This window comes from Petaurus breviceps, unplaced genomic scaffold (genome assembly GCF_028583685.1).
Source record: "Petaurus breviceps papuanus isolate PSGF00001 unplaced genomic scaffold, PetGlider_PUasm1.0 90919, whole genome shotgun sequence".
Classification (NCBI taxonomy): domain Eukaryota; kingdom Metazoa; phylum Chordata; class Mammalia; order Diprotodontia; family Petauridae; genus Petaurus; species Petaurus breviceps.
Window position 1 is genome coordinate 44,286,047 of NW_027187378.1, and position 12,111 is coordinate 44,298,157.

General features: G+C 39.6%; 1 protein-coding gene and 1 long non-coding RNA gene across 2 annotated transcripts in view; one reads left to right on the plus strand and one right to left on the minus strand.

Moving 5' to 3' along the window:
- Positions 1-12,111, minus strand: part of UNC5D (unc-5 netrin receptor D) — a 794,598-nt gene that overhangs the window by 64,217 nt on the left and 718,270 nt on the right. The window contains exon 12 of the mRNA XM_069075933.1: positions 3,659-3,827. Coding sequence (XP_068932034.1) covers positions 3,659-3,827 — 169 coding nt within the window. The remainder of the gene's footprint in view (positions 1-3,658; positions 3,828-12,111) is intronic.
- LOC138152134 (uncharacterized) lies at positions 3,743-5,268 on the plus strand. Its single transcript, XR_011166043.1, has 2 exons — positions 3,743-3,875; positions 5,079-5,268. It is a non-coding gene; the product is annotated as an uncharacterized lncRNA (long non-coding RNA).

A 12,111-nucleotide genomic window follows, 5' to 3' on the forward strand; every position in this document is an offset into this window, starting at 1 on the left:
ATATATATATATATATATATATATATATATATATATATATATATATACACACACATATACATATACACATACACACCCATACACACATACATTGGGAGGTTGGCATTTTACTTTAGAGGTTTGCTTATGAGAAGGACTTTTTGATTCCCTGGATGGGACTCTGAGTAGCCATTTGTTAAGAGCCCCCCAACTACTCAGATGTTGGTGGTCCTTCCAGTCTGGTGGTATATATAGGGGGTTGTATTACTTTGTTTAGACAGTAGGAGCCCTGTCTGTTGAATCTCTGTGCTAATTTCTCTGCTTGATTTTTCTACTTATCTGTACTTATCTGTCTGTTAATTAAAGTAAAATTGTTAACCCCTTTAAATCTGTCTTTCCTTTATAAAAGCAGATCAAATAACCTGTGCTAACAAGCCATCTTGGTTGTGCTAGGGGGCTTGCTACTACTCTATTTAATACTGCCCTTTCTCTTTTTCCATTCCTTTCCTTCTCTTTCTCTCAAGCACATTTTAAGATGACTATTATTTATTGTTTGTTTGTTACAAAGAGATATAATCCATAAATGCCTTTTTCATGTTGGGTTTCCTTCCCAATAACAAGAATATGATGAAACCAAGAGAAAGCCAAGATGCAAAATTTAAAAAATGGCTTATATGAACAATATGAACAAGTGTGTATCAATGAAACAATTAACAAGCATTCATTAAGTCCCTAATATGGTGCAGACCCTGTATTACTGCATGGGAAATACAATGACAAGTAAATAACCCATACCCTCATGGAACTTGCATTCTGGGGACAGAGAGTGGTGGAAAATGAATTAATGAACTAAAAGCATTTATTAAGTGCTTGTTAGGTATAAAGTACTGTCCTAAACCCTAGAAATACACAAATAGAAAAATAAGACAGTGCCTGTTCTCAATGAGCTCATCTTCTAATGGAGGAAACAACAAATATGGAACATTTCAGCTCTAAGTCAGATTGAAAGGTCCCATGGCTCTTAGGTTACAGGAACAAAAATAATGGCAATGCCTTTTTCTTGATGTTGTTTCCACCAATAAAATCGTATCAGTGACAGATGTTGAGCCACCTAACATGACCAAGGACACTGGTGTCAAGAACTTCCTTTTTATGTTCTTTAATAGCTATGACTGCAGCACTTGCAGGAGCATTTGACAGGCTGATTCTCTACAAGGGCTGGTTGCTTCCTAGGATGATGGCTGGAGGCACTGGGCTACAAGCATTGCTATTCCCAGTGCCCTTGGATTGAGGATTTGGGGCTGTCTCCACCAGGTATTGAGAGAATATGTACATATAAAGATATATATTAGTTAATGTCGTGTGTGCCTATATGTTTGTGTGTGTATAAAAGTCACTAGCAGTTGGATCGATCGGGAAATGCTTCATGGAGAAGGTGGCACATGGGGCAAATCTTAAAAAAAATTAGGGATTCACAGAGGCAGAGCTGAAAAGCCCAAGGCAGGCACAGCAGCTAATGCAAAACAAAAATTTGTGTGCGTTTGTGTATGTGTGTGTGTATGTGTGTGGGTGAGGGGGGGCAAGGTGAATGGAACAGTAGGATTGACAAGACCACATACTGTGAGAAGGTGAGTAAAGTGCAGCAAGGCTGGTGAGGTAGGCTGGGGCTAGGCTCTGAAGGGATTTAAATGCCAAACAGAGGAATTTGTATTTGATCCTAGAGATCATAGTGAGTAACTAGAGTTTGAGTAGGGAATGACATTCAGACCTGTGCTTTAGGGAGATCACTTTGACAGCTGTGTGGAGGATGGATTTGAGGAAGGGAGATCAATTGGAAGAAACTATTGTAATAGTTCAGGCAAGAGGTTATTAATTGGGGGAGAGGCTACATGAGAGAAGAAAGGAGGGCACAGTCAGGAGATACTGGGGTGGCAGAAACAGTAAGATTCAGGAACTCACTGGTTATGTGGGATTGGGGAGTGTAAGAGGGAAGGATAACAGAAGATTGTGAACCTGAGAGATTATAAGGATGGGGGCCCCAACAGAAATGGGAAAGCTTGGAGGTTGTGTGAATTGCAGGGGGGAAGATAATGCATCCTGTTTTGTATATTTATATTTTTTTTTACATATATCCAATTAGTTGCTAAATCTTGCCAATTCTACTTTAAAAACATCTCATCCATTCTATGCCTTCTTTCCACTCACACAGCTATAAACTTAGTTTAAAACCTTATCACACTTACCCAAATGAATGCAACAGACATCTAATTGATCTCCTTACCTCAAATCTCTCAGCATTACAGTCTATCCCACAAACTGCTGTCAAAGTAATTTTCCTTAGGCCTAGATCTGACCATGTGATATCGTTCTCAAAAAAATCCAGTTTCCTGTTGCCTCAAGGATACAATATGAACTCTTCTGTTTAGCTTCTAAAGTCTTAAGCAACCTGTACCAACTCCTCTTTTCAGCCTCACTGTACAGTTTTGCTCTGTGATCCAGCCCACATTGCCTTATTGTTCTTTCTCACACTTAACACCCCATTTGCAATCTGTATACCTTTGTACTACAATTTTCCATACTTGGATTACACTCCCTCCTTACATCTGGTTGTGTCCCTCACTTCCTTTAAGATACAGCTTAAGCACCATCTTCTATTGGCCAGTACAGCCCTTCCTCACTTAAATCCAATTCATTTACATGTCATGGCATCACCTCTCTAATATCACGGTCCTTTTCGAGAATGAAGGACAAACAACAAACATTCCTTTATACGAATCCTTTTGTGACCCTCCCAACTGCTAGTACTTTTCTCCCAAACTTTATATTTTGTGCACTATTATATTTATTCACTTTAAATTTATGCTATATATGTATATATGTGCATACATATGTATATATGTACGTGCATTCATATGTATGCATATATTGTTTACATCATTAGAATGTAGGCTCCCCACGGGTAGAAATTATTTCAATATTTATTTTATTTTAATAAATAAAACAAGTATTTCTATAACATAGCAGGATGATAAAAAGATAATTGCATGTGAAATTGCAAATCTATTATGTTCATCTATAGATGTATTCCTAGCACCTAGCTGAATGCCTGCCACAGTCAAGGTGCTTAATGTTTGTTGATGGACTGATTAATATAAAGATCTTGGAATCATCTTCATAGAAATGAGAACTAAACTGATGACATTATCAAATAAACATTGTAGAGGGGGAAGAGAAGAGAGCTTAGGATAAGGTATGGATCATATCATTAGGAAACCACATAGTATTTAATAGTGCATTCTAATTTGTTGGAATATGTACAATATTTAGCAGTTCATTCTGAAACTAAATCAGGAGTTTGGATAAATGGTTGTTTCTGGTCTCCTACTCAGTACCCAAATACAAGTCCAAATAGGAGAGGGCCAGAGCTGGGCACAAAGAGGTTCACATCTGAGTAGCTGTCTAGGTGTAACTCCTTTCTCATCCATTATCATGGTGATGAAAGGATTGACTATATTTTGAAGTGTTTATATATCATATGACCTCAGAGGGAAAGAAAATATTTAAAAATCACACAGCTGTTTGAGACTAGCAATGGAGTTTAAGTTCATCTCCTAATTAGGGTACCATGCTTCCCCATTAGGCATGCTATTATTTTGGGAAAAAGAACACATGGTCTCACCTCCCACTTGCCCTGCTGGGTCCTCTTCTTCAAATGAATATTCCAGTGTTCAGAACTGACATCAGCACAGTGGGGTATGGTCAAGGCAAAGGGTGTGGTGACCACCATGTCTGAAGGCCCACAGGTGACTTCAGGACTCAGGAGTACTTCTGATCCATCTGGCTGGAGGCTTTGTTTACATTTGGAGGAAAAGAGGAAACATGAGCCAAAGAGAAGGGTGAGTCAGGCATGGTAGAGTCAGATCTCATTCAATAAATGGGGCAGGGGAGAGAGGAGGAGTACTTGAGGGTTGAACATAAACCAAGTTTGCTTGCACTGCTCACAGCCCAGAAGGTGGATCACACACATGCAAAGGAATTCTCTTTACTCCTAGCAGTTTTGCTGTTGAACAGCAGAACAAGGCTCTTAACAGCTGATGCCTACAGAGTGATTTAAAGCCCACACATTTCAAACCCAGGGTTTGGACAAAGGGGAAACTGACAAATGCCTGCTCATATTTGCAGTGCAGAGTTGGGGAAAGGATGGGGCCTGGGGGGCAGAACCACTAAAACCCCTCTCCCAGCTGCTATGCAAGAGTCTTAGTGATGGAACACCCAAGTCCAAATGTTCAAACATGATGAAAACAGCTGATGCTGACAATGTTGCCACCAGATTCTTTCCTCCCAAAGATACTATCGACAATATTTTCATAGTAGTAAATAATGACAATTGCTTATTACATAACAAAACAGCCCTTCAGCTATGCGCAGATTGAGTGTTAACTTCCCTCATTTTGAAAATGTATTTTCTGCCAATGCACGAATACATAGGTTATACATATTGACAGCACAGCAGACAGTTAGTTATAAATATGCATTTTCAAATACATGAATATAGATCTTTCAAATCTCCCTCGTTTGGTGTCTAAATTTAACGTCATCCCACACAAACCTGGTGTTCACATTTTTTATTTTGTTCTCTGTATTGTGAATAATTCATAATGGGAATGCAGAGTCATGAGACAGATGAAAGAAAATGACAGTTAACAGAAGAAAAAAAAAATTCACCTCACTGAATGAGTCCCTAGTTCATTTCTCTTTTTCCTTTCTTCTATTTCCTTGTCCCTCAGGAGGGGATTGTGACTTCTAGAACAATAGTTAGGGGGAGGACTGTGGGAAGTTCTTTCCTCTCCCTTTTCCCAATGGCTGTCTGAGTGGTTCTCGATAATCTGGTTTATCTTTCTTTGCTTCTTTTTTTTTAACTTGTAAAATAGAGGCTTACAGTGGGGTAGAATTAATAAATATTCTGAGGCTCTTGGATGAAAGGAGCAGTATGAAAACTAAGCAAATATTATGGTTCCTAAGTTTCACTTCCAAAAATGTAGAATCACAGGTATATAACTAGATGTGTTCTAGTCTACTCCAACCTACTCATTTTACAGATGAAGAAACTGAGGCCCAGAGAGCTTATATGACTTGCTCAAGATGACACAGGAAACTACTGTGAGCATCAGGATTTGAACACAGATCCTGTGACTAAATCCAGCAGTATTTCCCTACCACCAGGTATGAACAGTCACCAGTGATTGAAAAAGCTACCTCCTTGATAAAATAAAGAAATCTTGTTCTAGTGCATAATGCTTCTTCTTTTCTAATAGCCTTTATACATGCTCATGAAACAGGTTACTCACATTTTAACCTCTCAATTATTTTGTCAATATTATGTTCTGATGATTCTCTCCTTTTTTCGCTCTTTCTCCCTCTTTCTCTCCCAATCTCTCTCTCCCTCTCTCCCCCCTCCCTTTCTCCCTCTCTCTGTATCTCCCCCTCTGACTCCCCCCTCCCTCTCTTCTCTTTTTATCTCCCTTCTCTCTTTCTCCCCCAGACACTAGCAACTGTCCTTGTATCTTGTTATCTGTGATTTGCAGCTGCAGAAAACTTAAGATATTTACCTCAGCAGGTCCATCATCTCTAGCCTATGGCAGCTATCACATCCACAACTGACACCTACCCTTTCACTGCTGCCTCACAAAGCAGTGCCCTGTACAGACACAAAGGCATTCAGGCTTATGTAAAGTTAACCACAGCTCCAAGTTTGACGATTTCTACCCATGCTGGGAGCAAAATACAGGTGAAGCTGAAAACCGTCCTGCACTGACTTTCAGGCACCATAATCAGGAGATTAAATGAAGCCACAGGTGATGGCTCTCCAAAGGAGGCAAGTTGGAGCAGAAGGGCAAAAACAAAGGTTTTTTTTGTGGGGACTCGAGGGGGGCAGACAAGAGGGGGTTTGGAAAGTGGCCCATTAGCCATTGGGAAGTCTCCACGAATGACTTAGAACAATGTGCTCGAGGTTTGAAAAACGTAAAATTTAAATGTGAGCTATAACCAGCATGTGGCAGCAGCCGTGGACCACTGCCAGGGGCCATTAGAGAGGGCTAAGCGGTTTCTGTGTAATTGGTGCCTGTATTCATCACGTACAGGAATAGCAGGGATGCTTGTGAGTGACCGATGACAAGCTCTCCTAAAAGAACTATTTAATTGCTTTCAGAGAATCATCCCCCTTGTTGAACATATTGTTCAAACATATGGGAATTTGGGGAATTATTTAATGCCAAATGAACTGAAATCAGCTAATTAGATGAACTCTCACACTCATTGTGAATAGCAAGACTCCTTTCTGTAATAACTTAAACAGCATTAGGAGTCAGAGGCAGTACATATTGGGTATTAAGCAAAGCATGGGATGGGAGCTTTGCATAAAGCAGATACTGGCTATTTCCATAAGTGCAAAGTAAGTAAATCAAGATTTATATCTAATCTCCCTACAGTGAAAATAATGTGAGTGGGTGTAGAGTCTCCAGTGAAGGAACAAAATATAATCTCTCCCTTTTTCCATGATTAATGATAATTTGCCCTTTCCTGCCTCCTTCTATCTGTGGCAATCAGAGGGCTTTACAAATATTAATTAACACTCATCACACACCTGTGGAGGCAGGTGTTTCAAGCATAAGGTCACAGAGAAGTCAATCAAACTGATGGGAACAAAACCCTAAATGCCTGACTCATACTCTCCTGCTGTAGCAGATTATGCTCTATTTTACTTCTCTGTTAATGCTTTCTTCATGGGGTTCTGCCTTGATGCCTTACTGGGGTTTTCAAGTGACCCTGACCTCCTAAAGGACTTGCACACATACTCTGACTAGGCCAACTCATGGAGAAGTACTTTGAAGGTAGGCCTGGTGGCAGATGATGTATCTGTCGTCCAAAGACAAAGAAACTTGTCACTGAGCATTTTTGTTAAGCTGGGCAACTCATGACTTCCTACCAAGGCCCAGAGGAGTAGCAATCTACATGAGTGCAGACAGCGATATAGCAATGAAATAAAAGTGTATTTAAAAACATTTGGAAAAAGTTAACAATCTCAAAAGCTTCAGTCTCATAGATGGTTTGTGACCCTAGACATTCTCAAGGAAAAAAAATTAAAAACAAAGCAACAAGACCAAACCTGCAAGGTCATAGTTCAAATTCTAAGCCATGAATGTAAATCATGGGCATGCTTTTTTGGTGGAGAGTTTGAAATTGTGAGATAAAAATTCCTAATTGCAAAAGAAAAATGAAATTTTTAAAGGAAGGGAGATTTAAAAAACATTTAAACATTATTTGATACATGAAAACCATAGCTGAGTTGGTATGCTTTTCTCAAGTGAGGAGAAAAAAAATACAGTGTGAAAGCTTTTTGAGATTGAGAGCTGAATTACTAATATCTGTAAACTATTACCTTGGTTATACAGTATTCCAAAAGTCTTGGGCTTTTGGGCCCTCCTAGCAACCCAACATAAAATACCTAGCATTATATGGATTCTTAAAGAACTTGTAGTCTAACTCCCTAGTTTTGCAGAAGAGAAACTGAACCCCAGAGAAGTTAAATACCTTCCCAAAGTCACCCACAGTAGCAATGTTAGGATTTGAACCCTGGTCTTTTGATGCCAGACCCAGGATGCCACTGTAATCCCGTCTGTAAGATACAGTGGTTGTGGGAAGGAGAGTTATTCTAGACACAGGGGGAAGTCTTGGTTGTGTAAACCCTAGGTTCTAAAAGCTAAAATTAACATAAGGCCAGTGTTGGTGGAGCTATTGACTTCTCAAAGGCCAGCCTGGGAAGGATAGGTTTGTAAATTTAACTACTAGCCCTCACTGAGCTGCTGAACGTCCTAGAGTAAATTGCTTGATGTTCCTATACTTGGCTTCTCCGTCTTAAAAAAAGTAAGTGGTAGAATAACATGCTTGTGAAGACATATGGGAGCTACAATGACTGGTGCTGTAGAAATGCTCACATTTGTTATACTTTAGGGATACCAAAATTCTGAGGAAGGGACAGCAGTAGGAAAAATTATGAAGCAGGCAACAGATGTCCAATTCAGTTTAATTACAAACATTAAGTACCTACTGTGTGAAGGACTCTGTGTTAGTGTGTTGTTTAATTGTCCCTTCTTTTTTCCTTATGGATCATTCTACTCTTTTCTAAGTAAGACCCTCCAGGTCCTCAGCAACCCTGGTGTCATGGTCCTTTTCGAGAACAAAGGACAAACAACAATCTTATGTGACCTACCTCTTGTCCAGAGTGTCTAATTGCAGGCCTTAGCCCATGTCTATGTCTATAGTCATTTCCTAAAGACAAGAACTCTCGGACCCTTGTCTCAAATTCTTGACCTCCACTATCAGGCCCTTTTCACTATCAGTGAAAAATAATAAGTAAGAAAAGTTGACAGAATTCATGCTTTAGAGTGGCTCATGCTAAAATTCTCATTATTGCTTACTTTCTCAACCCTGGTACAGATTAACATATGAAAACCTTCACTCTACACACTGACCACACAAATGAAGGAGATCCAGGTGCCAACAGCACATGGAGGAAATCCAGGTCTCCAGTCTTTAGCTGCTCTAGTCAACCTTAATTGCTGTCTGTTCTGAATCCACTCCAAAAATTATTGCTACACACTTTTCTCCCCACCAAGTATAGTTCAGTTGTAGAGAAAATCTACTATCTACCTTTTCATTATCTACCTCCCTTAAATACCTCTGATGGAAAGCCAATGTAATCAAATGCTACTCAGTTCTCTCCTATTTCCTAGTGCTGTGGAGAAAATCTCAAGGGTACCTTCCATTGTTGGTATGAGAGTTTCCCTGTGTTTTCTTCTGCCTGTAGGCTCTACAGTACCCTATTTCCCCTATTAGAATGTGATATCCCTTCCCTTTTTTCAAAATAACTTTGTCCTGAGGTCCATTCTAATCTCCTGTGTGGGATAATATGATAAGTAATTCTAGTGTAAATGACTGATAGTGCCTTAATATGTTAAATCCTCCCAAGCATGCTGTTGCTGCTATTACTACTAATGAAAGTGCTAGGACTAGGTCTACCAGCGTCCAATGTAAAAATAACATATTTATAAGGCCTTTGATGATTTACAAAATCCTTTCATATAAATTGTCTAATGATTTTCATATCAACCCTGTCAGGTGCGGCAAGGAAAGCATTATTATCATATTTTCTGGAATAAAGAGACTTGGAGAATTTAAATGATTTGTCCCAAGTTATTGAATAGTCAGGGCTAAGGGAATTAAAGTCCAAGTTTTTCTTTTACCTTAAGTGAAACTTCCTGTTTTTATTTTTGTTTTCTTTTACATCTAATAGGATTACTTTTTAACAATCCCTTTTGAAGCCTTCTGAAAGGCAGCATGGTACAGTGCATAGAGAACTAGGCCTGAAGCCATAAGGACCCCAATTGAAGTTCTGTCTCTGACATATGATCCAGAAGTTCTGCCTCTGACATATGATCCATAAGTTCTGCCTCTGGCAAAGGCTATCTGCCTTTGAGCTATTAAAACTTAATGCTGTACGAAGATTTTTGGGACACCCTGACTATGTTACTGTGGGGAAGTCACTAAACCCCTCAGGGATCTAGGCGATTTTTTAAGATGACATTTTGCAGAGAAGTTGATGATCTGAATTGGTAGCTCCCAGGTGAGGGAACACCTCATACTTTGAAACCACAGATCGAATCCTTACTTTTATCCCGCTTTTGATACCTTAAACCATAGGGGAGATAATGAGAGGAATTTCAGGACCAATCAGAGCCAACGAGGGGAGGCATATTTCAGGATGGGATGAGGAGTACACCTTGCTCAAAATTAAAAAAAATAAACCCACAAAATCCTGCCTTATAGGAAGGAACCTCTCCACTGCCCCTCTCCCTAAGGACAGTCCTAATGGGGATGAAGCAGGACAAGGAATTGCTGCGTTATACTGTAAAAGTGAGGGGATACATTTATGTATGTCCAGGCACTTTCTGCAGCATAGTCATGGTGAAAAACATGACTTTGTGCAGGGCTGGCTTTAGGAAAGCAACTGCGTAGTAAGGCATATCTGGAAGGGCATCAAAGTTGATTTTGCTTCTTCTCTTAAGATGCAGGAGACTGCAGCTCAACATAGAAGCTGTCATCTCCACCAGGCAAAAGAGTCCATTCCTAAATTCCAGACTTGTTTCACCCCCCATTGCTGTTGCCTTGCTGCACTAGGTAATTACTCCACCTTGCTTTCCTCCTTATATATTATACGGTCTATATTATAGATTAATTTTGATTTGATCACCTTTACTCAGCAGATCATTCAGGAAATTAAGACAAGCGATTAATGATCATTTTACAATGTCAAACCCCAGGTCAATACATAATTAAATCATATTTTAATAGAATGAACATAAAAGGCAGTTGTATGGGAGCTGTACTTAGTCACAAACCTGGGTATGGGGGAGGATGGGGTGGAGCTCAAGAAAGACAGCAATTCTGTCCTCCCACTAGCAATCCAAAAGTAGACACTAAGCTTTAGCTGTTTCTTCTACTGCCTTTAAACTTACCAGCATTTTTCTCCAGTGTCAATTCTGTAGAAACCTCAAATTCTTCTGGTTCATCTATTTTTCTTTAATTTTTTTTTTTTTGCTTTTTGGAGGACAACTGGGGTTAAGTGACTTGTCCAAAGTCACATGGCTAGTAATTGTGTCAAGTGTCCGAGGCTGGATTTGAACTCAGGTCCTCCTGATTCCAGGGCCAGTGCTCTATTCACTGCGCCACCTTGCTGCCCTCATCTATTTTTCTTAACCAGAAGATTTACTTTACCTGTGAGTTAAGTTCCATCAAGACATACTATAGGACCATATAGGACTAGTATAGATGAAGTGGAAGGGAGGTAAAAAGCATTTATTAGGCACCTACTATGTGCCAGGTACCTTGCTAAGTGCTTTACAAATGATGTCATTTGAAGCTAGCAGGACTAGCCCTTTTATCTTATAGAAGAGAAGGCAGAGGATAACAAAGGTTAACTGATTTACTCAAGGTTACACAGCATGAAATGATAGAACCAGGATTTGAACTCAAGTTTTCTGACTCAAATCTAGCATTCTTACTGTGTACCTTGTATAATAGTGTGACTTACTTAGTTCTCAGGATGCTATTGCTCATGGAAGTTTCCTAAGGACTTCTGCATACGGTTAGCATAATTTTTACGTAACTGAGTCCTAAGGAGGGAGGATTCCTTTGTTTATGTGTATGTTCTTGGAGGAGGTGATGAGAGTTGAACAGGAGAAGAGCAGATGGAATGGAATCAAGGAAAGAGTCTCTACTTCCCTTATTTTTTTTTTTTCTTTTTGGAGGGGGGAAGGCAGGGCAATTGACGTTGTGATTTTCCCAAGGTCCCATGGCTAGTAAGTGTTAAGTGTTAAGTGCCATATTTGAATTCAGGTCCTCCTGACTCTAGGTCCAGTGCTCTATTCACTGAGCCACCTATCTGCCTCCTTCCCTTAATTTTTATACAAGCCTTTACAGATTCTGAATTACTGAATAACAACTCTTTATTGTATAAGGCACTAGAAAGTATCTCCTGATGTAACACATTGTACATTTTTATTGTTCAGTCATTTCAGTTGTATCTAATTCTTCATGACCCCATCTGGGGTTTTCTTGGCAGAGATACTGGAGTAGTTTGCCCTCTCCTTCTTCAGGTCATTTTACAGATGAAGAAACTAAGGCAAACACGGTTAAGTGACTTGCCCAGGGTGACACAGCTATGACTGTCTGAGGCAGATTTGGACTCACATCTTCCTGATACCAGGCCTCATTGCTCTATCCACTGCTTCACCTAGCTGGCCCATTTATTAAGCTTACTATGTCTGAAGCACTGTCCTCAATGAACTGTAAGTATAAATACAAAATCAAGACAGTCATTGTCCTCGGGGAGTTTATAATCTAATGGGGGACACGACATGTACTGGGCAATGGTGAACAAAGAAGGGAGTTATATTCTGGTGGTCTCAAAGAAAACAAATGTAATAGCTTAGCAGTTCATTAACACACTCTTTTCACAAGCAAGGTAAGAGTGATTAGATTATAATTCTTGGAGAAAGAGGAGGTAAAGTATGT